This window comes from Microtus oregoni, unplaced genomic scaffold (assembly GCF_018167655.1).
Source record: "Microtus oregoni isolate MIOR12 unplaced genomic scaffold, Mior012 000042F_ref0000377, whole genome shotgun sequence".
Lineage (NCBI taxonomy): Eukaryota > Metazoa > Chordata > Mammalia > Rodentia > Cricetidae > Microtus > Microtus oregoni.
The window spans coordinates 6565122-6591969 of NW_024543209.1; the positions used below are offsets into that span (position 1 = coordinate 6565122).

At 42.7% G+C, this 26848-nt stretch overlaps 1 protein-coding gene across 2 annotated transcripts in view; it reads right to left on the bottom strand.

The window, feature by feature from the left end:
• Tmem170b (transmembrane protein 170B) overlaps positions 1-18786 on the bottom strand; it is a 40157-nt gene extending 21371 nt beyond the window's left edge. For both annotated transcript variants that reach the window (XM_041632682.1, XM_041632681.1), the window contains exon 1: positions 18315-18786. In XM_041632682.1, the coding sequence (XP_041488616.1) occupies positions 18315-18411 (97 nt within the window). In that variant the 5' untranslated portion in view covers positions 18412-18786. The remainder of the gene's footprint in view (positions 1-18314) is intronic.
• Between the last annotated feature and the right edge of the window lie 8062 nt (positions 18787-26848).

Genomic DNA, 26848 nt, shown 5'->3' on the forward strand with positions numbered 1-26848 from the left:
ATTTGCTCAAATGAAGAGAACTGAAGGACTTTAGTAGCAGGTGCCTACAGCCCTTAGGGAAGAACGATGCCAAGAGGGGACTCTCAGCCTTTTCACAGCGTATTTCTAGAACATATTCAGTCGGAAAAGTCAGCTCTGAGTATTTGTACTAAAACCACTATATTAGCAAAGACCTGCTCTGATACGATGTGTAGTACAATGGAACAGAAAGCACTACATCTCCTTTGAGTAGGTCACATATTTTGGACAAATGCCAGCCCAACATATTACGACATCCTCTTGTGATCTTGGGCCTGTCCTGCAAGGATTGATCTAACTAGAGCCAGGAAAGAAAGAGAAAAGACAAACACAGACACACAGAAAAGCTAGTATTGGGTAGGCCAGTCTCTGTGATGGAGAAGCCACAGCACCCCAGAAGAATAGCATGTTTATTATATACAGCTGTACAGGGAGGCAGGTTAGTCAATAACCAATAACCGAGGATTCAAAACTTATCAATCCGAGTAGAATTGAGTTGCCTGGCAGTGACTTCATGGCTGTGGAAAACCACTCTCCCTTCACTGCCATTGGACAGACTTGCTTGGTGAGTTACCCAATTTAAAGCCAACGACCTCTAAGAGATCTAGGATCCCTTCTGCCTTTCAGTTCTCTTTCCAAGTCACTGCAGTGCCAGGCGACTGGCCCGTTCCAGGGTAGGGATAGTCCCTGCCTCTAGAGATTCCTTGTCGGGGAGATGTCCCACACAGGGATACCCCAAACCTCCTACCGTTTTTGCCTCAGGCTGTCTTGGTGCTGCCCCACCATAGTCTCTGGCATGAAATTTATCCAAACTGGGGCTATCTCACTGTGCGTTGGTTTGTGCTACCTTAGCCAGGTTCATGAGTACTGCATTCCTGCCCCCTTTCCTCCGGCTGTCTCTGTCCCTGCCCTTTCTCCCTGTTCACAGTTCCTGTGTGTGGCAATCTCCTTGGTTCTCTGCCTGCCTGTAGTTCATGCTTCCATCCAACTGCTCTCCCAGTTTCCCTGACTTGTTGCTTTCTTGGATGCTCACTCTAGTTTGCCTGCTTCCCTGATGTTTGGTCCAGCCACGCTGGGATTCATGCCCAGCACATGGCTGTTCACTCCCTCTCCCCCAACAGCTTAAACTGCAGTCAGCTGTGTCCTCCACATGGCTCTGTGCATGAGACACTGCTACTCTGAGCCCAGCACTGAGGCCCAGCCACCTGCTCTGGCTAGGAACTGTCTTTACTCTGCTTTCCTATGCTGATTTACAGTGTTAACTCTTTTTTTTTTTTTGTTAAAATATTTATTTATTTATTTAGTATACAATATTCTGTCTGTGTGTATACCTGCAGGCCAGAAGAGGGCACCAGACCCCATTACAGATGGTTGTGAGCCACCAAGTGGTTGCTGGGAATTGAACTCAGGACCTTTGGAAGGGCAGGCAATGCTCTTAACCTCTGAGCCATCTCTCCAGCCCTACAGTGTTAACTCTTATTTTCAGATTTTTAAGTCGGTCAGCTGACAGTTTCCTAGGAAAAGTTTTGCTGGCCTTTCTGTTGGAATGAACTGGCTGTTCTGTGTGTATGTGTTTTGAATAACGTGGCCACAGTATGCTTGTTTTATGCTGTGTGTGTATGTGTACTTATTTTAAAATCTTAAAGGCTTATGACTCCAGACTGAAAATGCTCTGGGAAACACCACATGGTTTGCCAATACCTTAGAACATGTGGGCACGCGCCATTCTAACTAAGGTCAGAGACAGAGGTCATATGACTTCACCATCTTTACTAAGGGTGACCATGTGGACAGCCACCATTTGGGTTAAGCTAAAGAGAGAGTTCACTGCCATATTTACTAAGGGTGACCACATGCACTAGCCCTACCAAGGAGACATTAAGTCTCCAATATACCTTGGGTTAGGATATATTTCTGTATAATTTCTGTCCTATCCTAAAAACAAGGCTTATAAAAGATATGATTTAAAACAATGCTGGTTCACTGAAATATTAAAAGTTACACCTCTACATTCATGTACAGGGATGAATCTTGCTGGCAGCCAGATTTTGTAACCTAAAAGTAAATCCCTCAATACTGATTTAAAACACTAAATTGTTTACAATGTTATAACTTGTACAAATTAGGATTATGCTCTAGGTCTCAGGGCCACAGCGAAAACCAGAGACTCAAGTATTCCTTCTACTATTTTTGCTTTTACTAACATTGGTAAGCTGTAACTGACTGGGTAAACTGTATGCCCAGATTTAATTTATATGCTCTCAAAGTTAAGTCTAAACAATAGGCTTAACTTAGATATACCTAACAGCAATGATACCCTGATCCTCAAGCACCTTTACAGATTTGAGAGCATGTCATTTAACAAAAAAAAAGCTTCCCATGATAGAGGGGCATGCCAGCTCCTGGCAGCATCCTGTATCTCCTCCAACAAGACGGATGGCTGCAGAACTTCCAACTTTCACCTAGAGGCTTGCTTTAAATGTGGCAAAGCCAGCCACATGGTGAAAGAAAACTGCCTTTTACCTCATCCGCTGCCTAGACCCTGCCTGGACTGGACAACAGGACAGGGGGATCGATCATCCCATCCTGCCAAGACAGGGAGATCAATCCCTACTCCACAGAAAAGTCTGTCAAGCCTCCTGGGCTTAGCAGTTAAAGGCAAGTATTGCTTCTGAGACTTGGGTTTGCCAAAGGCCACAGAGAGATCTGGAATTGATGCCCAGGTAGCTAGAAAGCTGTCACTTCTGCTCAAATTTATTCCTCTCAGATTTTGTGGTGTTGATGACTAGAGTACCAGTTTAACAGTGCCCCCTCCCAACCCCAAGGCTACAAGCACCCTGGTAACTCATTAGTTAAGTTTCCTGTTAAAAGTACAGACAGGTGTGCTTTGGGTTCCAAAGCCCAAAGTTAACAGGTTTCAGATAGAATTTTGGTGGTTCAGAGTTTTAAATTTCCTCTGGTTATCTTCTAAAATTGTTGGTGCCTTTTAACCCAAAGCCATAGCCTTTTTATTACGCCAACAAGATGTAAATCTGTTCAGTTGTTTTACAGACACTTACAGGCTCCTGGAGAAGCTCTGCTACTATATCAACAAACCTGGCCTGATGAAAACAGTCTCCAGAGCCCATTTTGATTCTACCCATTTTTAAATTCATTTTGCAAATTCACTCCTCCTGCCTGGGCCAAGGCCAAACCACAGATGGCCCTCCAAATACACCAGTACCTGCACCAGCTCCTGGCACCTCACCACTGGTACTACCTCTCTAGGCTCAAGCAGGCACATACCCAGCAACCAGAACCTGGCTTTTCAACAGTCCCAACAAAGGGCATATCTGCTCTCCTGCTCATTCACCCTCACTTCTTCTGTACGACCAAGGCACTTCTCCATTCCATTCTTCCTGGCAGTTATCACCATTCCCATGGCTAGCTCCATTCATAGGGCTGAAGATAACTATTTTTTCTTCTAGCAACCTGCCTTCTCCATCTCCTCAAGAAACAGGTTCCTGAGGTCTCCAGAATGGCAGTTAACCAAATGCTTCTTCATTATACCTCCCACGGAGTGTGATCCCACCAACTCCCAACTTCTCCTTCCCCCGTTGCCCTATGCCTGAAGGAAGTAGCCAGACTTGAACCAGCATTTCTATACTCAAGGAGCCTGGGGTGTTTAGGTGGAAGCCCTACCAGTGTCCATATAGACCCAAAAAGGTTGGGATGTTGGGGATCCCTAGCTTGGGGCCTCATTCCACGCTCTGGTCCCACTCCTCCCATCCCAAACCCCTCAAAAAGTTTGCCAAGCAGCAGCCCCTCCCCCCAAAAAGCCTGCCAAGGCTCAGTTCCACTCCAAGGGGCAGCTCAAGATCATGCCTACAGGCTAACTAAAACATGGTAGCCATATTTGCTACATGATTCCTTCCTCTCCTGCCCTGAGGGTCACCCAGGAGTCCTTTGCTGTTTATTAAAACTGGATTTATTAATTCGGTTTGACTGGCTTATAACATCAGCAGCAGTGGATATCCAATAACTGGGGATCCAAAACTTATCTCAGCCTTCTTAGTCATTTGCCACAGATAGGCTATCTGCAATCGTCATCTTAAACTAACTTCATCTGCATCACTGCAATGTGTTTGCTTACTTTTTTGTGAGATCTGAGAGAATTATAATTTGTTCCAGTTTCCAAACAAAACAAGAAATAGCCCTGCACCCATCTGTAATACCCCTCAGCCCTGGCTACCAAGTCACTAACCAGCTCCTATGCTTTTAACTTACTCCAAACATGGTATATGAGAAATCAATCTCGAGGCATCTAAAAAACACTTGAGTAAAAACACACCAAAGAAAGGTAGACACTGGCTGATCCTGCTTGTTAGAAACCAATGAAAGACCGGGGCATTAGTTATCAGATGGATAAGATGGATAATGGGAACAGTATTTTAGAGTCTTCGCTGTTGAAGAGAGTATAAAATACTTCTGAACATTTGTACTGAAAATAAAGTTTTTAAAAATTAGGCTTTATTTCATTTTTTAGTTCATCAAAGGAGATAAAATTAAGCTTTTTGCTCCTGGAAATTACCTAAAGCGCAACTTCTTCCCTGGAGGTAAGACGTAATCAATTACATCTCCATCAAATCATCCCAGTTGTCATAACATGCAACACAGATGGAAACCACTACCATGGGCTACCATTACATAAGAAATGTTTACTTAAATAGTCTAGTACTAGAATAAGACCTATCATCAGAAACACACTGGGACTGGAAAGAGCTCAAGCATGCAGACCTGTGTCATGTCCTCACAACACGCACACAGCAGGCTGGGTATGTGGCATATGCCTTTAGCCCTAGGACAGACAGGAGCATGGCCAGGTCTTACTGGCTTCCAGGCTAGCTGAGAAAATATAAGCTCGCCGTTCAGGAAGAAACTCTGCCCTCAAAAAAAAAAAAAAAAAAAAACAGTGATAGAGGAGGGCACTTGGTGTTGTCTTATGGCCCCCACGCATAAGCAGGCATACGTTCCCCTCAACAGACATGTATGTGGGTACATTCACACATGCATACACACATACACAAATAAACAGTAACCATCCTTTCTAATAAAAACTATGTATTCGACATACTTTATGCCTCAAGATGAAAAATCTGACACCTACAAAAGACAACATTTAGGGACTATTCATAATATTCAGCTTTATATAAATAGTCCCTGCAATATTTTAAATAATCTAGTGTTCAAATAGGGTGATTTTACGGTTTGGTTGTTTTTTTTTTAAATCCAGGGAATCCAAACATACAGAAATTGCTCCCACTACATTGCGTACAGCAGAAACTTCTGATCTTGTAATGTCGGATTACACTATGGGATATAATGCATTTATAATTTGGTAAGATCCCCTAGCTTCGGGCCAATAAGTGAATACAGCCTATGAGTCATATCTGCTCCATGCTGTCTCTGAACAATCTATGGCTAAAAATAATTGCACACTCAAAGAAGATTGTTTAAAATCCAAAGAGGAAAATTTCATAAAAAATTCTACATGGACACCAGAATGCATGCTCAGACCATCCATGGGTGCTATTGCGCTACAATGGCAGACTGAGTAGCTGTGACAAGGACCATATGGCTTACCAAGCCCCAAAAGTTTAGTGAAGTCACTACTTACAGAACAGAAGGATTTGTTTTAGAGCAGTGGTTCTCAGCTTGTGAGTTGTAACCCCTGAGGTTGAACAAGTCCTTCACAGGGGTAGCCTAAGACCATTGGAAAACACAGATATTTGCATTACAATTAATAACAGTAGTAAAATTATAGTTATGAAGTAACAACAAAATAACTTTATGGTTGGAAGTCACCACAACAAACAGTATTAAAGGGTCGAACCATTGGGAAGGCTGAGAATCACTGTCTTTGAGGGCTGTGGAGTTTGGGTTGGTGCGGTTCCTGGGGTCTTGTGCCTTGTACATAATAATCACACACTGGACACTGGGCTCTCTAATGTTTTCCAGGTGATTTTCATGTATAGCCAAGCATGAGAAACCACAGCTCTGAAACATGATGTTCAAATCACACAACTGAATGCAACTGTAGAAACTGGTATGACCAAAGGCAAAAACTGTTGAGAAATGAGGAGTGTTAGAGGCAAAACAGGGAGGGACTGGAATGTCACAGAGTCTAAAAAATGTCCATTTTACTATGAAGATGAAAGGTTTTAGACAGCCAACTGAAAAATCTTTTAATTTTTAAATTTTGGACAATTTTATATGTGCATATAATGCATTATAACATCCACTCCCACTACCCTCTATCACCTCCCCCTTTACTGCTGACTCCCTTCTTCCCAACTACTCCCTATTCTCATATTTATCTCTTCCCATCTCCCTCCCCCTCCCTTTCTCTCTGTGTATGTGTGTGCACATGCGTGTGACACATGCCTGCATGTAGTGTAGCCATAGCTCCTGTGTGTTCATGACTGTAATGGCCCTGCCATATCTGTATCTACACATATTTTAAATACAGAAATTACACAACCAAATTCAATTTTTTAAAACATCACTCTGGTAGATACCGGAAACTGAGCCTGAAGCAAATGGGCAATTGTGAGACGATGTCAGAAGTCCAGAGAAAGGCCAGGCAGTGGTGGCTCACGTCTTTAATCCCAGCACTTGGAGGGCAGAAGCAGGTGGATCTCTGTGACTTTGAGGCCAGCCTGGTCTACAAGAGCTAGTTTCAGAACAGGCTCCAAAAGCTACAGAGGAACCCTGTCTCAAAAAACAAAAACAAAAACAAAAAAACACACAAAAAAGTTAAGAAATTAAGGCCTGGACTTGACTATTTGGAAGGACCACTGGTCCAGCAGCCTAGATGAGAACAAGAGAGATGTCATATCTGGCCCCCCAGATTTCTAGAAGGGACTAGTGGATAAATAAAAGCACATGGATTACACACATGGAAAAGCATGTTTGGTCTACTTATAAGACCATCCAAAATGTGAGTGAGAGACGAGGAATAAAGAAAACTAAATGTAGGAAAAAGCCAAGTAGACAAAGTAAGATACTACCTAACCTACACCTTTATATAGGTTTATTTTAGTTTATGTATGGCATTTTCCCTTAAATGTTGCATCTACTTGGCCATACTTTTAAATCTATGTTCTCTCAAACAGTAACTATGAATCAGAATGTAGGATACAGAAAGCTAAAAGAACTATTACTCCCCTTAAGAGATATATTGCAAACTCCCAACTTTTCCTTAGCTCATAAGGAAGGTCTTAGGTAACAAGGTCAGTCAAAAGATACCGCCATCCCCATAATGGGCACCATCTAGGAGAGTAAGAAGCCAGATCTGTGTGTTAACTGTCAGCTGAGTAAAATAACAGAATGAGAAACAGGGGTGTTGTTCTCTCCTGGGTGTGCCCTAGAAAGCCTGGGTGTAAAGTAGGAGGCTAAAGAAGCCACCTGGTGATATAGACAGTGTAGACCAGATAGGTGATCACAGTCTGCCGCCCCTCAGCCACTGGGAGAGCGGCAAATCTTATTACCCTCTAGAGATAAAAATAAACTGCTGCTCCAGTATAGAGAACAGGAGAAGGAAAAATGTCTACCTTCAGGGGAAAAGCAAAAGACTGTCCACGAACCAAGAATCCTACTCTAAGCAGAGGTCAGTTACTGCAGAAGGCACCAGAAACACCTACCCAAGAACAAGCATAGACAAAAGCCAAGTTAGACCACCATGGTTGGAAAGGCAGGCATGCTGGGAAGGCTCTACTCCCAATTCCCCAGTATACCAAGCATGACCAGAATCCCCACTATGAGCCTAGCCCTGGGTCACAAACAACAGCTCAGCAGCGAGCATGCAGGCAAGCATCAGGATGACTGAAAACTGGCAATGGAGCACTGGCCCGAGACCAGCCCTGCAGCATCAGGTCCCATGTCCAGTACAAGTCAACAGTGGCAACTTCCAGAGAACATGAAGAATGTGGTATGGCAAAGGTAGCCACAGCAACAGCCAAACTCAAACTCAGCTCAACCCTTGAGTAGCATGGATTACTGCTGGTCTTTGCCAGTGAAGATTATGTATCTCATTTCTATCATGCATCCAACAATAAAAACTAAGACACACTCAAAAACTGGAAAACCCTCTTCTGAGAGATACAACAATCAACAGAACCTGACCCAGATGGCAGTCTGCAAAGTCACCAGGCAGCGAGATTTAAGAGCTAGTTGGAAACTCTTAGAGTTAAAACTTCTACCCAGAAGTTGAATAAAACATATTAGATAAAAAAAAAAAAAAAAACAAGCCTTAAATGGGCTCATTAAGAGACTTGAGGCACCTGGACAAGGAATTTAGGTACTTAAAGATATACTAAAAGAAATTATTAAAACTAAGAAGAAAAAATACAGTGGAAATAGAAGAAAACACCCAAGAGTTACAGAGCTCCAACAAATAACTTATGTAATTGGGATCCCAGAAGAGACAACAGGAAAAAAAGAGATAGTCACCAAGAGTCTCAGAATCCAAAGTCAGACAAGTGGTATTCCCTCCACAGCAAAATTACTGAATCGGAAGCCAGTATCCTCTACAAGAAAACCAAAGGGAAGAAGGCAGCAAGCAAATACCTGTATCTAGCAAAAATGTCTTCAAAAAGCTAAGTCACAATGAAGATTTTTTTTTTATTTCTTCTGCTTTTTATTTCTTTTTCTTTTCTTCTTTTTATTTTGTCTTTTGGAAGGAAAAATTAGGAGATTCACCTGTCAGCACACCCATGCTAAAACCATGAAAGGAATTTCTTTGGCCAATGGCACCATTGTGAAGGGCCACTGCATGAAGAAGGAGTAACAGATTAAATAAGCAGATACAAATCTTTCCATCTATCACTCAAGATGAACTCCTGTCTCTACCCTCTTGAACTGTCCTTTAACATACAAGCCTACTTAGATCTCTAATAGCTCTCTGCTTTTGCTTCCTAGAAGATGAAAACCACTAATTTTTAAAGTCAGCTCTGGCACCTTAAACAACTGCTTAACACACCGCCTTTTAAAAGTTATGGCAATACTGTTTATTACCCACTTAGGTTAAATTACCCTCTTGCTTGCTAATTATATAATTTCAAAATCGTAAATTACAATATGCAGCATTAAACAGTAAAAAGGAATCTTTAGAAAAGCAGGATTTTTCATTTACAATAATCAGTTGCACTTGCTTTAAAATGCTCAAGTTATTTAAAGTAACTTAAAAACTGCTCTACATTAAAGCTACAGCAGTCTCTCATTCAGAAACACAATGGAATAATTATTTAAAATCCAAATCTATATGAAGGTAGAATAGATCAACTATAGAAAACTTCAATGTTATTACTTAAATGTCCTCAAGCTACTTACCTTGAGGGCATATAGGTGATGTTTAAAAAAAAGTAGTCATACTACCACATGATTTTTAAATCAGACACTGACCTAAAAGCAATCTTAAAAATGGGTAAGATTTTGCAGTCTCATCATATAGGGTTATTAATATTGAAAGCTAAAAATAAACTTGTTATTGGAATAGCATAACTTCTAATAAAACTCCACACATAACATGTTACTCAAATTAAAACTAAGTATAAGACCACATGCATGAATGGCAGGTCAGGAAATAAAGCCATAACCAGAGGCCAGGTGATAGTGGTGTGTGCCTTTAGTTCCAGAACTCCAAAGGCAGAGGCAGGTGGACCTCTCTGAGTTCAAGGCCAGCCTGATCTACAATATTGAGTTCCAGGACAGCCAGAGAAACCTTGTCTCAACAAATCAAACCAAAAAAAAAAACAAAAAAAAAAACAAAAAAATAACCAAAAAAACAGAAGAAACCAAAAATACAACCAGAGACACTCAGCAAGAAGTGCTCAGTTGAGACACTATGATCCCAAAGAGGCAGTGACATCACAGTGGGATGAAAACCACAGCAAGTTCAGAACTAGAAGGAAGCTGGAGATACTGAACTAAGTTCCAAACCAAGGTACAAGGGAACAGTTCAGTCCTAAAAGCTACAAAGTCGTCATAAAACAGCAAAGATTTTTCTTGGCTTTGAATCTCATCCTACAAATGAGCATACTGAAAGTCTAAGGAAGGACTGCTTGAAATGTTATAATTCAAAGATTAATGAGATCTTTATTTATAAATGAAAAATTGTTTATAGACTCCTAATATTTTCTCAACTTTCCTTAATTCTTTAAAATTTCTAAGTCAGTTTTTCCTTAATATCAATACAATACAATCAATATTACTGTTATCATCATCATCTTGTATTTTTGTTGTTGTTGCTGTTGTTGTTAGACAGGGTCTCTTTATGTAGCCCTGGCTGTCCTGGAATTCACTTAGGTAAATGAAGCTGGCCTTGAACTCAAAGATCATCCTGCCTCTGATGGGATTAAAGGTGTGGTGTGCAGGGCAAGATCAATATGAAAATTGACACTAATGTTATAGGTAAAAAAAAAAAGCAAGGTCTGGGAGAAACATGCTTGTCTAATGTAAGACAGATTGCAAGGTGGAGAGATGGCTCAGTGCTTAAGAACACTTGTTGCTCTTATGGAGGACCAGGGTTCACTTCCTAACACCAACATGGTGGCTCACAACCATCTATAACTCCAGTTCCTGGAGATCTGATGCCCTCTTCTGACTTCTCAACAGACACTGGGCACAATGACAAAAGTCAGATTCGTGGCACAGATTCTTCTGACTCCACATGCAGACACAAATCTAGAAGGACCACAGTTAGCTTGGCGTCAGGAAGATTTCTAACAAACTTCAGTTACAGATTTACAGACACTTTAAATATTTAATTCTATATGCTTTGGATTTAATGAAACTACATGACTTAGAAATTTTAAATATATGCCAAGTGTGGTGCCTTACATTTTTAATACCAACACTCGGGAGGCAGAGGTAGGCAGAGTTCTGTGAGTTGAGGCCAGCCTGGTCTACAAACCCTAATACACACACACACACACACACACACACACACACACACTATACATTAACAGGGATCTTTATGGCTAATGATTATATAAATGAAGTATTTTAATATATTATGGTACTATCCTCAAATATTAACTGTTCATATGGAGAGTCTGTCTATGGTCACCCTACTCCACAACATTAACTTCCATCATGTTACAGAACAGTGAAGAGCTCATTCCAAAAACTCTTAGTAGTTTTTAAGCATACACTCCCATTTGCTGAGCACTCCATGACAGAATCACCCACGAGCAGCTCTAAAATCCCTGAAGACCCATACTTTATACTTGGACTGGACCCTCATTGCTGTATACCCAGCCCTAGTGGTTCCCCATATGCAAGCAAGGTTAGTAGCAACTACTTCAGCCTGAAGTTGTGCATGACAGAAGGACAAGTACAATTTGAGGATGCAAACTAGTTTCCTATTTCTGATTTAAAAAAACAAAATCTTTGCTTGACACACATCCAAGGGCATCACTCCTGTTAGTGTACTATACCTGGAACACTCTATAAGCAACTGACCTGCCCTCACTCCCTACCATCACATACACAGGTCCAATCTCCTCCTTTAGTTTTCTTCAAAATCCTACTCCTGGTCCTTTCCAAAGTCAACAAGCCATCAAGAAGCACTTCTGAAAGCGCCCAGTCTTCCAGAACCATTTTATGTTTATCAGCGTGTACCACAATGGCCAGCACAGGGCTTGCAGTCAAGTCCAGATTAGCTCCTGGAAAGGCTTCCCATGGCTGCTCCATGTAACTGTGCATGCCCAGCAGCCTCCTTTCTTAGGGCCTTCTGTTTCTCTGGGACTGCATGCCCTCGCTCTCTCTGTACTGCCACTATTCCTCCCTCTGAAGACCTCAAGCCTTCCTGCCACCTGCCACCTGCTACACAGATGTGTTTGTGGAAGCTGTCTCTCTGGTCCCAGGACAGTCTACAGAGAACACAGGCCCAGCTGACAGGTGGACGGGAGCACCCAAAACCAGCACTACTCCCGAAGAGCCTGTTCCTTGTTCTGAGCTTCAAAACTTGAGAGTAACTGTAACTCAACATTAAAGCAGTTCAAATCTGTAAGTTAATGCTCACTGCAAAAGAGGCCTATGAGGGGATCACCAGGTGCAATTTACCTCTGAGTAAATGACACGTTTGCTGAACAGCAATGATTCCTCAAGTCCTGAGCCACGTCTCTACTAGACGTGTACCTACCACATGGGGCATTAATCAACTAAAACACATGAATGTTCTTGGCGCCCTGTCCTGCTCACTAAAAAGGTTTAGAAAAATGTTATATTCTACAAAGAAAGTTCTAACATGGACATGTCCACATTCTTAAAACTAAAATGCTAGACACAAACTGTTTTGTGTAAGAATGATCTAAGTCATGGTGAATTACGAAAATATGAGACAAATCAGCGTGCTCTCAAGTACTCAGGACAGCTCCTCAAGGGAAGGGCAGCAACACAAGCCTGTCAGTTGCTCAAACACGCCAGGTCTCTAAGGTTTCCACCTGGAAGTCACACGTTATCTTCTTTAAGTCCTACAGGAAGTGAATATGTGCTCCTAGGTTACACTCCAGGGCTAGACATTTAGTCTCTGGTAAAATCTGGCTTTTCCTACTTCCCTAAATTTTAGGGGAAAGTTTCTTTAAGCTGAGTCTACTTAGTTCAAGGTCAAGTTCACTAAATGAAATTGATAGCCCCTCCCCGCCCCCGCCCCTTTTGTTTTCTTTTTCAAGACAGGGTTTCTCTTTGTAGCCCTGACTGTCCTGGAACTCACTTTGTAGACCAGGCTGGTCTCGATCTCACAGAGATCCACCTGGCTCTGCCTCTACCTTCTGAGTGATGAGATTAAATGAGTGCACTACCAGGGCCCGGCTAAGGTTAAGGAGACCTCTTAAATGTGGTGCTGCCACCACTGTGCAGTCTATAATTAACTATTACTGGTTAGAGAGGTCATTAAAATATGTAATTGCCCTATCACACCTTAAACACTCATACACAGCAACTAACTACAGGGAAACACATGGGAAGTGCTCTGTATAACTCTGGCACAGAAGCTGGTGGATGAGTTAAGATTTTTCTCCCCATAACTATGCACAGTCAATGCTCACCTCTCAGGCAATGCCTGCCTGCCACACCTGACCACTTTTAATTCTGGTCCCTTCCCTAGACCCAATTTCCCTTCCTTTCCAGTTCGGGGTTCCTAGAACAGTTACTAATGCACAACATCTCTGACCTGTCTTTACAATTAGCTCAGTCTTGGTGACTAAATAAAGCGAAGATAAATGAAATCATGTTATATAATTAATTATTATAAAGTCAATAATCAGATATTCTTTAAATGAGTCCGCAGTACTCCAGACTTATGAACAGTTCCAAAATAACGGAGTGGAAGTGAAGTGTGAGCCCAGGGAACGGTAAGTCTGACTTTTCAAAGCTTACAGCCTCCTGTTAAACACACAGGCGGGCCTTCTAGAATGATGCATGCTACAAAACACAATCTGCCTGCACTACTGTGCTTATCACAAGAGTAAGAAATACCAATCATGTGCTTCAAAAACAGTCACCTGTGGGATCCTGCACGCATACACTACACAACACAGCATGTAGGATTAAAGCTGAGTTTACCAACCGAGTAACAGCAGTGGATTTCTGACCACTCTCGACAGGCCTGCCTTAGTAAGGGAGTATAACCTAGCAGTGAACACAGAGTCACACCAAGGGAGCCCCAGCTACCTGAAAACAACAGTGAAGGTGTTCACCACACCACACAGATAGGAACTATTTCTTCCTTTCTGGCTGACATCAACTATGAAATTCTAAATGGAAACCAGCACAGTATGTGTATGACCACTCTGAGAGGAAATGGGTATCGACAGAGAGACCCCAAATTACCAGGGGTTCAACTTACAGAGTTTCAATTTTACAATGCTGTCAGCCTATGTCCACCCAACCACGCTCTCTGTTCTCCATTGTGTGTGCGATAAATGGATGCTGTGTTAGATGACTTCCAGCCAACCAGGGGATACTGTAGCTCATTTTAGGTAGGTCAGGCTAAGTGTTGGTTTTGGTAAGACAGATATATTAAACATACTTCCTATTAGTAGTTTTTTTCATTACGGTGGGTTTATCAGACTATAACCACATCATAATTTGAGGAACCACTGTGCATACATATACATGTACATACAAAATGAACAGTATATATACACATATATGTGTATATAGATATGCCTATAAACTTTTATTCTTCACTATATATTGGACCCAAGACTCTCAACATTTATTACTAATAAGAGAAGAAAGGGTACACTTGTCCCCCACATTTTCTGCTCTCAAAGAGGAAGTGGACAAGCCTAAGTGGATAGCATCTACTTTCCTCCCAGGGCTCAGTAACCCTTCCCCTACCCCACTATGTTTGGCCAGCCGTAAGGACTTGCCTTTTCTAAAGTAAAATTCTTCTCTAAATCCTTAGTAACCAAATTTGGATCAGAATACAAAGTGGAAGCCAAATCAGTTAAGGAAAGCAAAATAAAGCAAAAAGATACAGCTAATTATCTGGAGAAAAACCATCAAGTTACAAAGCTGAAAAGGTAACAACCGTATCGAGTCCAACTTCAGATTGAGGGGTAGGAATTTAGAATACATTCACAGAAAAAGGTACTTGTGAATGAAGAAAGGAAGGAAGCCATTCATCTCTACTAAGCTTAAAAAAAAAAAACCTATATCCTATTCAGGGTTAAGCAAAGGAGGAATCCTAAATACTACATCCAGAGGAAAGTGTAGACACACAGCAACTGTGGACGGTGGTCACCTAGTGACAGACACAGGATTTGGAAACGGCTTGTTCTCAGAATTTTCATGTGAGTGTCTCCAAAAGAGGGAAACATTAAACAGCTGACCAAACCTTAGAGGATTCCTATGACTGGGAATACTGGGATATATTTTCAATAATATCTAGCATTTTTCAGCATCTTCTTTTAACAGAACAAATCAGTAAACGATCATTCAAAAATCTCAGTTTCTATGGTTTCAGCTACCTGTATCACCAACCATCCAAACACACCAAATGGAGAATTCTAGGAACAAACAAGTCATACTTTCAATATTGCTGGCCATGCTCAACAGCACGGTGCCATCTCATGCGGTCCTGCTCTTACTAAGAATCAGCTCTGTCATCTCCCTTAACATGCTGACTGCTAGCTACTGGATAGCCAGCCTCGGTCTTGCAATGCTTGTGTTCAAATAGCCCATTGTTTTACCTAATAGCATCAGAGTGCAACAGGAGTGCCACAGGAGTGACAGTGTATGGTTAAATTTGTTCCAGCTTTATTGTGTTAAGCATCTTACTGCACCTAACAGAGAGTAAACTGTATCATAAGCACACATGTTAAGGATTAGATACTCTCTGTGGTCTCAGGCAATCTGGGGAGATGGCAGGGGTGAAGAAGGCTGGAGGGTAGGTGTAGAGGAGGTGTCTTGGAATGTATGAGACCCAGCCACTGGAGATACCTTTCCATATTCTCGGGCTTCGACAAGTATGTGCCAGGCTAATCGTAAGTATCATTAGATTTACGTTTTCTCAGACCTGCCCAGATTAAGCAGCTATGTGGGACAGAAAGGACGGCAGGGAACTGCAGAGCGGCTCCCACCCTGCCTCTGCCATTAAACATCTCTCAAGGCAGGCTGCTAAGACAGATGGGGAGTTCAGAAACTCTAGAACTCTCAGGTTAGGATGCTTCTAGTTCTTCTCCGTTTACGTTTATTCCTGTCAAAGCAATGCATACATCAGACTGCTTTCCAAAGGTCAGACTCCTGCCTTTTAGACAAAATCCTAAGAGTAAAATCACATTGCTTGTCTGTACAAAGAACAGAAATGAGAGCTTACTTTTCTCTTATTTGGTATTTAACTAACCCAAATTCCCAATACCCAGATTTCTATAATTCCTTCAGCCATAATCCAAGATACCCTGGCTTTATACTATGCTTCTTTTCATTATGCTTCACTTACAAGTTTGCTATGATGTCAAATACACCTTCTGAATTAACAGTACATATTACAATTGTATTAGCACCAAACAGAAGTTTACTCTCTGCTTCAATGTCTGTATCTGTAAAGAAACACAATCTCCCAAAAACTATTGAAAATATCAAATAGAGAACATGGGAGCCGGGGTACCAAGCACTAAATCCAACTGCGCTCAATATGCATTTGCATGTCTTCCAAGTGTGTGAAATGACTGTCTACAAAGACCGCCTAAGCACCTCATTACACTTTAATGACACATTTATTCCAAGAGACCTAGATGAAATGCAATGCAGCAGCATGTTTAAGTCCTGCATTAGGTACTATTTCACAGTCTAACTTCAATAAACATGGACTCAGCACTCACAGTGTGCCAGACGCTGGTGTGCTACGACATGAGAACTCAGAAATGATCAAGACAGTGGCCTTGCTTTCAAAGCACTCAAACCAGAAGAGACAAAAATGTAATGCAATTAAAAACAGAAGTAGGTACAAGGAACAGAAGTAGAAGAATGAAAACAGAGCTATGGGAAGCGCAAAGAGAAGGCATTCTGTAGGCAGGTTCGCACTGAAGCCCCATTTGCTCCCTATAACTTAGGGTAGTTTAATCTGCCTGAATTGCTTTGTATATAGCAGAGTTATTAAGATTAGAAATTATATACAGAGAAGGAATCCATAGGAGACATCCAATAAATGGTGGGCTTATTGCCTTGGGAGCTGTGCTTGCTTGCTCATTTTAAACAGACCAGGCTGTACGTGGCACAGTGAACTGCATCTCTTGACTGAGCCTCAAGCGACATGCCGGACAGCTATGATCCCATGTGTGCAGGACACACAGAACCACAAGCTGTCGTTTTCTATAAGCAATTATTAGGCTCACACCAGAGATAACTGAAGCTCTCCAGGTATTACTAATCAAATGGGTGACTTGTGGAGCGGAAAAGCCATCATAATAATGAGAGCCTTAAATGTTTTAAAAGACTGCTAAATCTTGCCTACAGACCCACACATCTTCACGTACTCTTAAGACTCCCTGAACCAACTTTCTGTAAAATACCTTGAGGAGCCAAGCTAGTTATTAATATAGGTAATATATTCTTACTAAATATATCATTATTCATTAATAAACAATTCAGACTTTGGAAATATGAAACTGTGGATAAATACAAAATCGTAAGTAAGATAAAGAAGTCTATCTTGAAATGATCTTTACATGGATTTAACTTTTCAGAACTATATAAACATGCAGCCAAGAAGACTCTGCTGGCTCCCGAGTTCCCCCAGTTGTGTAGTTTCCGCATAGAAGGAATTAAGTACCCTGAAAATTGTCCTGTGCTACATAATTCCATCACATTTTCCTCTGCGAACATGTGAGCCCTGTATCATGCCAGATTTTACCTATAAACATATGCATATGTATACTATGTGCTTTTAACTTGATATCACAGATTTGAAATATTACTGTTTACTTGGAGTAAAGACATTTTAAAGAACTGAGGGTTTTTTTTTGGGGGGGGGGTTGTTGCCTCAGAAAAGCAGACGCCCCAGACTCAAACTGTTAATCGCTTTCCTGTCAGTATTGCTCTTTAGAAGGTATTTAAAACACACAGAACTCAAGAGTATAAACATTTCCACATTAAGAAAACCAAAAGTTTCTTCCCAAAGCAAGCCTACAGATTAAATGAAAATATTCTATGTACTAAAGCCTCACTCCAACAACCACAAACTGATGCTATAATGTAGTGAAATTCAATTCCCAAACACCTGATTATTGAAGGGAAGTACACTGGATTCCCAAATGTCACAAAAGCAGCATCTTGAGGCCAGGACACACAAACAGACAAAAGGAAATTGGTGAGAAGACAGACAGCTGCTCTGACTGCTCTAGACCTGGGCCCAGCCCCTGACCCACTATAATCTACTTAGTCATCTCCAAAAAAGAAACGAATGGTCCAAGCAAACAGATCACCGTGAGCAGGGAATGAAACTGCTGCATTTGGTTTGAGATCTGTCGGCAAGAAAATGAGCTACACCAGGAAAGAAAGAATAAAAATGATCGAAACTGCAAGTAGCGGGGGGGGGGGGGGGGGGGGGGGGCGCGAGAGCACGCGCATGTGTGCATGCGGGGCGAGTGGGAGGGGGGGTAAGTGGCACAAACGTGAACTGTGATCCAGTCTGGACACTGACGTGGCTCGCGCGTGCTCCAGCGGCCGGCACCGGGCCGAGGGTTCGGACGCCCAGAACACGCGTGGAGTGAGTGGGTCCCCACCGCTCCCTCCGCCCCGCACATTACCCGTGAGGTTCCTCAGCACCGTGCCATGGGCCCAGAGACTCAGGACCTGCTGCACCGACAGGTTGATCATCGAGTGGTCGGCGCCCTCCGCCCTCATCGTCCCCGCGGGGCGGCAGCGGGGCGCTCCGGGGGGCGCCGCTCGGCGGGTGTCGCAGGCAGCGTCCTCCCCGCCGGGGAGACATCGAGGAGCGCGGGAGGGCGAGGCCTGGGCCGCGGGAGGCACCGCCGCTCCCGCTCAGGGCCCGCGTCGCGCCGCGGGGGCCCGCCACGCCACGAGGCTCAGGTCACGCCGTGAGGCCCGCGCGGACCGGCAGCCGGCAGGGGCAGGCCGGAGGACGAGGCTCATCGCGGGGACGCGCGACGAGGCAGCGGCGCCGGGCCGCGGCACCTGCCGCCCGCCTGCCGTACGGCCTTAGGGTCGCCAACACTCGAGGAGCCGCCCCCTCCGCCCGCGACGGCCCCGGGAGCGCGCATGCGCGTGCCCGCCCGTCTGCCCCGCCTCCCCCCGGTGAGCGGCTGCGCACGCGCACTGCCCCGGCTCCGCGTGCACCGCCCCGCCGCAGCCTAGAGCTCGGGTGGCTGGCTGCTCCCGGCGTCCGCCCGCAGTGGGGCGGAGGGAGCCCCTCTGACGTCACTGGCGCCACCGCCGGGGCTGGCTGCTGATTGGGTGCTCCGAGGACCCTGCTTCCACGCTCCTCCCCCCCGGCCGGACTGCGCGCCCCCGAGACCCCGAACCGGAGCGCTGGGCCAGCGTGGGAGCGCTGCGCGTGGAACGGGGACGCTGTCAGGATGTTTTTTTGTTGGTTTTTGTTTTTGATTTTTGAGACGGTGCTTTGCTACTCCAGATTCCTCCCTCTCCGTGAGGGCGTCTGCGAGCAACTTTTTGCAAAGGTAGAAATGCCAATGTTGGGGTGTTTTTATTCGCGGGCTTTTCTGAAAGCGAGTCCAGTGACCTGGTTAAGTCTCTTCCTTTGCTAAATCCACTAAAACAGAAATAGAGCCTCTTTATCATTTTAACTAGCCTTCCTGCGGGCAGTAAGAACTTGATCTCCCGTGGCTGCAGGATCTAAAATCACGTACTGACGCAAGCAAGGCCCGGCAGGTGTCTGAATCCTCCTGGCCAAGGTTGGCTCCAGTTCTTCCTTTCATTTACAACCGTCTTATCACACAGGCCTCCCTGGTACTTAAACTAGATCAACCCCCTCTCCCTGCCCTTCAAATCCAAGGTCAGCCTCAGAAGCATCTTAAGTCCACTTATGCTGATGGCACTCTTCCTTGAAGTTTGAAACGTTTTAATATGAAAAATAAAAAATTAAGTGTTTGCAAAACATGCTCGTCATCCCATTCCCTTCATCCGACTCCATCTTTTTTTCAAACGTTCTGCTGATAAAGTTTCAAAGAGGGAAGTGAAAAAAAAAAAAAACCGTAGCTAAAGCGATCAGGTGTATTTGCCCAGACGCTGAAGAGTCAAGTGGTCTAAGTATTGTTCTTGGTGAGCAATTTAAAAATGACAATACTGCATATGCAGTTTTATATTTATGTATACTTTTCTTTTGATCCCACAATACAGAAAAATGAAATTGGGGGATCATTAATTGGGATTGAGTTAAAACCCACTGTAATTCAGAGTTTGTCAGCTGAATTAAATCTGTTACTTCAGAGATTATAGGTTATCAGACATAAGTGAAGCTTTAACATTCTAATTGTTTGTATTTTATGTAGAGAGAAACTGATTTTGAGGAATTAAGTGATTTAAAGAGGCTTCTTTTCTAATTATATTCTTTTTATTTTCATTGGAGCAGACACTCACCAGTCCCTCCCTAGCATTAAAGTTCAGAATGGGAAGTTACCTAATGATGTTGCAAAGGGATTTGACATTATTAGGGAATATGAACATTTAGTGACAGGCTTATAGCCAAGTCTCGGAGCATTTCATTCAACTCTCCTACGATAAGCTTTAGGCTATTGGAGTCTTTATAATTACAGTGTTATTTAAAATGCTGTAGCATGCGTTAAAAATACATAATAGAAACATTCGGAACCGAGGGCAGTGCTTAACATAAAATGCTCCAGAAATATTTGTCTAATGACTAATTGACTTCATAGGAAACTTAACATTTTTCTTTTTCCATGTGTTTTCTTAAACTTATATCCAAACATTTATTTTAGACAGTTGAGACATAATGAAATATAAAATACTTAAAGCAATTTCACAAAAAAACTTGTATCAAGATAAATGATATTAAAATGATGTATTTTTTAAATACAAAAATCCACAGTGAATAAAATACCAAATTCTTTAAATAAAAACAGAGTCCAGTCTTGCACTTTTGTTACCAGTCAGCTGGCTGGAGCCCTTCTGCTGTACCCCAATAGGAATGGTGGGTAAGCAAGGAGCCGCTCTTCAAGAACTGTTCTCTGGCAGTTTGTGTATCTCTAGGTATTTGTCAGGAGGCCTGCTCAGCTGCTGCCGCCAAGTCCACCTGTCACAGCCTGGAGCTCTGCCTCTTTTGTAACTGTCAATGCAGCTGCTCCCTTGGCTGCTTTTGCACCTCAGCCCACCAGCCACTCAGTTCTGCTTCTTCTTCTGCCGTTGCCACCCCTAGTGTGAATCTTTCCTCTAGCAGCGGTTTACTGCTTTGGTAACCTCGGGAAGGCAATGCAGGTCTTTTAACTTTTAACTTTGTTGTGAGTTCCTCTAGCTTTCTCATGACCCCCCTTCCCCCCTTCCCAACTTTTTTCCAAGGAAATGCTTTCTGAAGGAAATACCTAGACAACCCTTATGGTTGGTTCTATGATTGTTTCTGGTAATGTCTGTCACCATAACTGATAAAACTGCTCCGGTGACAGTCTGTCGGTTGTCCATTCACCCCGAGCAATCTAAAAAGCCCACATCTCTACTTCCTCATAGCTGTTCTTCTCTTTTCCCATCATCTTACAATAGATTGTCCATTCTGTCTGCTCTTAAAGCTCAAGTGTCTGCGTTCTAACCCCAATGTAATTAGCCAAAGTGAACATTTAATTACAATGGGCTATTAGCCTCTAGGCTTCAGTTTCATTATCCGCGAATTTTATTATTTCATTCTGTATTTCATATGTTACCTACTGTAGAGAATATATTTCATTGCCTTAACATTTGGGTCCTTCAGCACTCAGAATGGAATCTGGATCTGTAAATACCAAAAGGTGCTAGTTTTTATTCCTGTCATGTTTACATATGGATTTTTTTTTTTTTTGAGGACAGATGAAAGTTGCTACCTTGTAAATATCTCTTCTAAGAAACAAGCAAAAGGGACTGGAAAAAGAGCCCTTTGATAGAACATCGCATATATTTTCCTCCTTTAACAACTGTGATGTATTCATGTGGCTCAAAACGCTCACCATATGAAATGTGTGCATTGAAAATGTCCTGCCACCACTGCTCCCGACTGCTCACTGCTCCTCACCCAAACACAGTTACAAGGTTCTTGTGACTCATTCCCAGTTTTCAGCCAGGTTAAATAACAGCTGTAAAATCTGAGAAAAATCAGCATATGTAAACTTCATCTTTTGCCATTTTCCACCCGGTTCTGTGGAAGCCATGGATCTGACGTTAAATCCATACAACTGGCCCGAAAACAACCTCAGCATAGACCATGCTGTGTACGGACGCTCTGTATCTCTCCAAATTGATGCATTCTCCCAAATTACTAGAACGTCATGACAGTGGAACACCTGTGATTGGGACTGATGCCGTTATTAGAAAAGTCGAGGGAGATGGTCTCTCATCTGTGTAAAATACAGCAACAAGGTGCTGATCTGCAACCCAGCAAAGGACCCTGAGCAAACATGGAGCCTGATGCCGCCCTTCTCTGTGATTCCCAGCCTCCAGAAACGTGGAAAATAAACTAGTTAACCTACCTAGTCTATGGCCTTTGGTTTAGTGAATACTCACATAGCAGAGTAGCCGAGCCATAAGGTGATGTCATGGGAAAGCTCTAAGTGTCCATGTGAAGATTGCAATCACAACCCACCAAGACCATTCTGAGCTTGCTGTAGCCTGTTTCAACCTCATGGACTGTTGTTTTTTGTTTTGTTTTTTTTTTAAAACAAAAGGTTGGGGGCTGGAGAACTGGCTCAGCAGTTAAAGCACTTGCTTCTCTCTCTCAGAGAACCCAAGTCTGTTTCCCAGCACCCACATCAGACAAATTGCCCCAATCTGAAGTTCAGGGGCATCCAACACCCTCTGGCCTCTGATGGCACCTACACATATACCTCCGCTTAAATAAGTAATCTTCAAACAAGAAGTCAATACTCCTTCCACAAATGAAATACAGAAAATTAGTACCAAGAATTAAGCGACCATGTCCATGTAGCTCTGAGCATTTGGAGCAGATGTGTGGGAGGAATGAGAAAGAGTTTGGAGGTGTGAGCTAGAGAAGCTCTACAATGTTGCAAGCGATGCTTGCTGGTCCTTCTGGTGGGAGTTCAGAAGAAACGCCATCCGCTCCAAATGGTCAGAGGGTTTCAGAGGTGGGCAAGGACTCTTACCAAGAACGAGGCTAGACAACATTGCTGTTGTATCCTAGCAGAGAATCACACTCTGCCAGTGTCCTGAGGACTTGGCTGTGGCTAAACTCTAATGAACTAAATTTTTGTCTGTTTGGCAGAGGACTTTTCAAGAGAGGATAGTGTTCAGGGCATGTCGTGGTTACTGTTAATTGCTCTTGTCCAGGTCTGTCAGTAAGAAAAGGTGGCAAGTAGAGCAAAAAGCTATGAAAGCTGCGGCTTGGCAGGGAAAACAGCCTGGCAGGAAAGGTTTGAGTTGCAGCAAGGTCGTGGGAACACAACTATGACTGTTAAGGGCTTTTAGTTCCATTACAAAGAAACCTATCAGTAGGAAAGCCCCCTGGCAGTAAGGCCAACTTGTGAAAACTCACATTTATTTTGAAGGAATGGTCTTAGGCTGACAACATCACGGAAGGGACTCCTTGTTAAAAAACAACCACCTAGAAAAAATGTTTTACCAGGGTCCACACACAGAGGCAAATGAAAATGTGCTTCAAGGGAGCCAAGCTATGTCTAGAGCCAACAACAGGGCTTGGTTGCATGCACCATTTGATACAGTTGTGCAGGCATGAAACATGCAAATGTAAGGACATCACAAAGGATTCCAGGAAACCCTTAAAGCCCCGCAATGTATGGCAAGGTCAGATGCCAAGCAGGGAGACCCCAAGAGGACACTGAAGCTGTGAAGGTGAAGATTAAGTGCTTATGGAGACCTAGTTAGGATGTTGCTGTTGCCTGCCAAGCAAAGTTACAATCATGGGAGTGACGACAGCCTAAAAGACGGGATATTATGGTATAAGCAGTATCCCTGGAAAGTCAGGGCAGCCCGCAACTACTGGAGCCCGCATGATTCCATGAAGAGCCCTAGATACAGAACATTTGTATTTTCAGAGAGAAAGACAACAGGCAACTCTGAGATGAGTATGTTACTGTACAGCTAAAGAGACCCCTTGTCACAGGCTGAATGGGTGTGGCTACCTGATCTTAAGGTTTTAGCTTTGTCTTGGTCACTGCTCCTTTGCTGTGAAGAGGCACAATGGCCAGGGCAACTCTTATAAATGGAAACACTTAATTGGGGCTTTCTTACAGTTTCAGAGGTTAATTCACAGTCATCACGGTGGGAAGCATGGTGGCATACATGGTGCTGGAGCAGGATCTGAGAGCTACACCCCAATCCACAGAGAGAGAAGCAGAGAGAGAGAGAGAGAGAGAGAGAGAGAGAGAGAGAGAAGGAAACTGGGCCTGGCACGAGCTTTTGAAACCTCAAAACCCACCCCCAGTGACAAACTTCCTCCAAAAATTGTCAAACCTGCTCCAATAAGGCCACACCTCCTAATCCTTCTAGTCCTTTCAAAGCAACCACTCCCTAATACACAAGCCTGTGGGGCCGTTCTAATACTTTCGGTCTGACCACTCCCAACTGTGTGAGCCTCTGGGAGCCTATCTTATTCAAATCACCACAAGGCTTTACAAACTGTGAGACAAATATAAATATGCAAAATACACAGCTTCAGGAGTTAGTATATATTTATAAATATACACGAAAGTACTTAGTAAATATATTGAACATAATACATAATATATAGGTGTGCACCCATAGCCTACATGTGTACACTTATTAGCATGTACATGTATATATCTGTTTTCCATAAATGCTGAGAGGATTATAAAAGAGAAAAATATAAACATCTGGCCTTTACTTTTGTGAAAGTAAGAGATCAAAGCCTGCCTTAAGACCAAAGCCTTGTCTAATCACAGGTTTCAGATTGAGTCAGCTGGCAAGGTAATCCACTCCCTAAGTATCTCTGTCTTTTCTAATTATGAAAGGAACAGAGGGCAATGTTCTAAAACCCCATTAGCCAACATATATTGAGAAATTCCCTGAGCTAGGCAGTGGTTGACTGTCATCTCTCAGTTTGCCAAAGGCTCCATGACCAACAGCTTGCACAACAAAATGTAATTTCCTCCTTGCAAAAACAGAACATTTCAAAAACTCAGAGTCTTGTTGCCAAGGGAACTCATATTTTATGTTCAGCTTCCTTATATTTGTCCTGGACTTCCAAGTTCAAATGAAGAACTATGTAATATTTTATTGTCAACTCTGGTGCTCAAAGCATAGTAGAAGGGTCAATAAGGACTTTAATTTACTCCAGGGTGAAGATAAAGCGTGGTCAGATTCTCAGTCCACATTAGTCTTGTTGCTTAAAGGATAGATTTCATGTTAAGTGTTCTTTAGAACTTAAAAAAATAATGAAAGATTTCAATGTGACTTAAAAATGGTAGGAATATTCTAAACCGATAGTCTATTGCTTAGCTACACTCGCTCATTATGACTTTTTTTACTGGCCCTCTCCTTTCAGGAACCGCTGTAACAGTTACTTCACAGAAGAAAAATTTTAAAGTCTCTTTGCCATTTTCTCATCTTTCTTCCTTTCTGGATATGTGAAAGTAATATGAACACTTGGCTAAGCATTTTCAAATCATTGTTCCTTTTTATTCTTAGTAAAACCTTGCAAAGCCAGTATACCGATGTCTAAAGTATGAGGTGAAAATATATACATGAACTTAGTAATTTTTTTGAACTTGCTGAGTAGAACTCAGTTAAAAATTCACCCTTGAACTTTTCTCTCCAGTGCTTCAGACAGGGTAGGTAAAGCTGTGTACATATCTGAGAGAGAATGATGTATAGTGTACCGCTTTGAAGAATTATATTGACAGAAATCTTGTCTGGATTTAAGTCATTGAGAATTTAAGCCAACACAGTTGATTCTTCACTTAAAATAGGATTCTCTTCTTTCATATGTGAATATCTATAATTAGCTTTGATAAAATTGGCATTCTTGTAGAAGTTGTATTCAATGGTGTTAATGTCTGTGATTTGAGAGCAAGCCTAGTGTTCTGAAATTCTGAAGTGTAACATCACACCAATTAAGTGGCCAACCTAGAAAAGGCTTTTCATCTAAAATGATGCATATCTTTATAAGAGAGGCATTTGTCGTCTCTATTAAATCGGCACCAATTATTTAGCAAGAAAAAAATTGCGGACTTTATTGTCCCCATGGCTTGACTAGGATCATTTTTCCCTCTGTCCACAACCAGATCCATAAAGAATAACATCATATACTGTCAACATTTGCCTGCGTTCTAGCTCCAGAGCAGACCCTGTGCCAAGCATTTTTCAGTGTGCCACCCTTCCTGTGAAGACAGTACCATCTTCAGTTTAAGAAGGAGGTGGCCTAATGCATTAAGGTTCTGGGACTACCACTACAAAACACCAGAAACCAGGGGCTATAAAGAACAGAATTTCTTTTTTCATAGTCTTAGAGGCAAGAGCCCTGCTCCTTCTAAAATGCTAGGTCAGGATGTGACCATGCCTTCCTTTTCATTTCTGCTATTTCCAGCAGCCCTAAGTGCCTTTTGGTTTACAGCTAGGTAACCCCAGACTCTGCTCCTGTCATTACAGACATAGGTGTCTTCCTTATGTCTCTCTTCACTTATTACAAGGACACCATCACACTGCACTATAGACTCACCTTTGTCTAGCATGAATTCCTCTTGACTCATTAGCTCTGAAATACCCACATTTCTAAATAAGAACATGTGCTGAACTGATGGGAGAGACGTGAATTAGGGCGCTGACAGATAGTCGGCCTTGTACATTATATAGTAAGTAACCTCTGCAAATTAATTTGTCCTGTTTTCATGGACCCAAGATCCAAGGAAAGTGGCTGTTGGAGCCCATGTTCATAACAGCTTCATCACTCTGCCTATGTTTACAAGTTCCTCACCCCCTATCCTTCCTCTATTTGATATCTAATCCCAGTTCATGAACTCTTCTAAATGTGGTCATATTCTTCCTCATTGAGCTTCTTTGCCTCCTCATCCATTTTGTTCTCCTAATTCTGTGGAACTCTTGAGTTTCACTTCCCAGACTGCATTTTCCATCAACAATGGCTCATTTTACCCGTCCAAGGCTTTTATTGTGG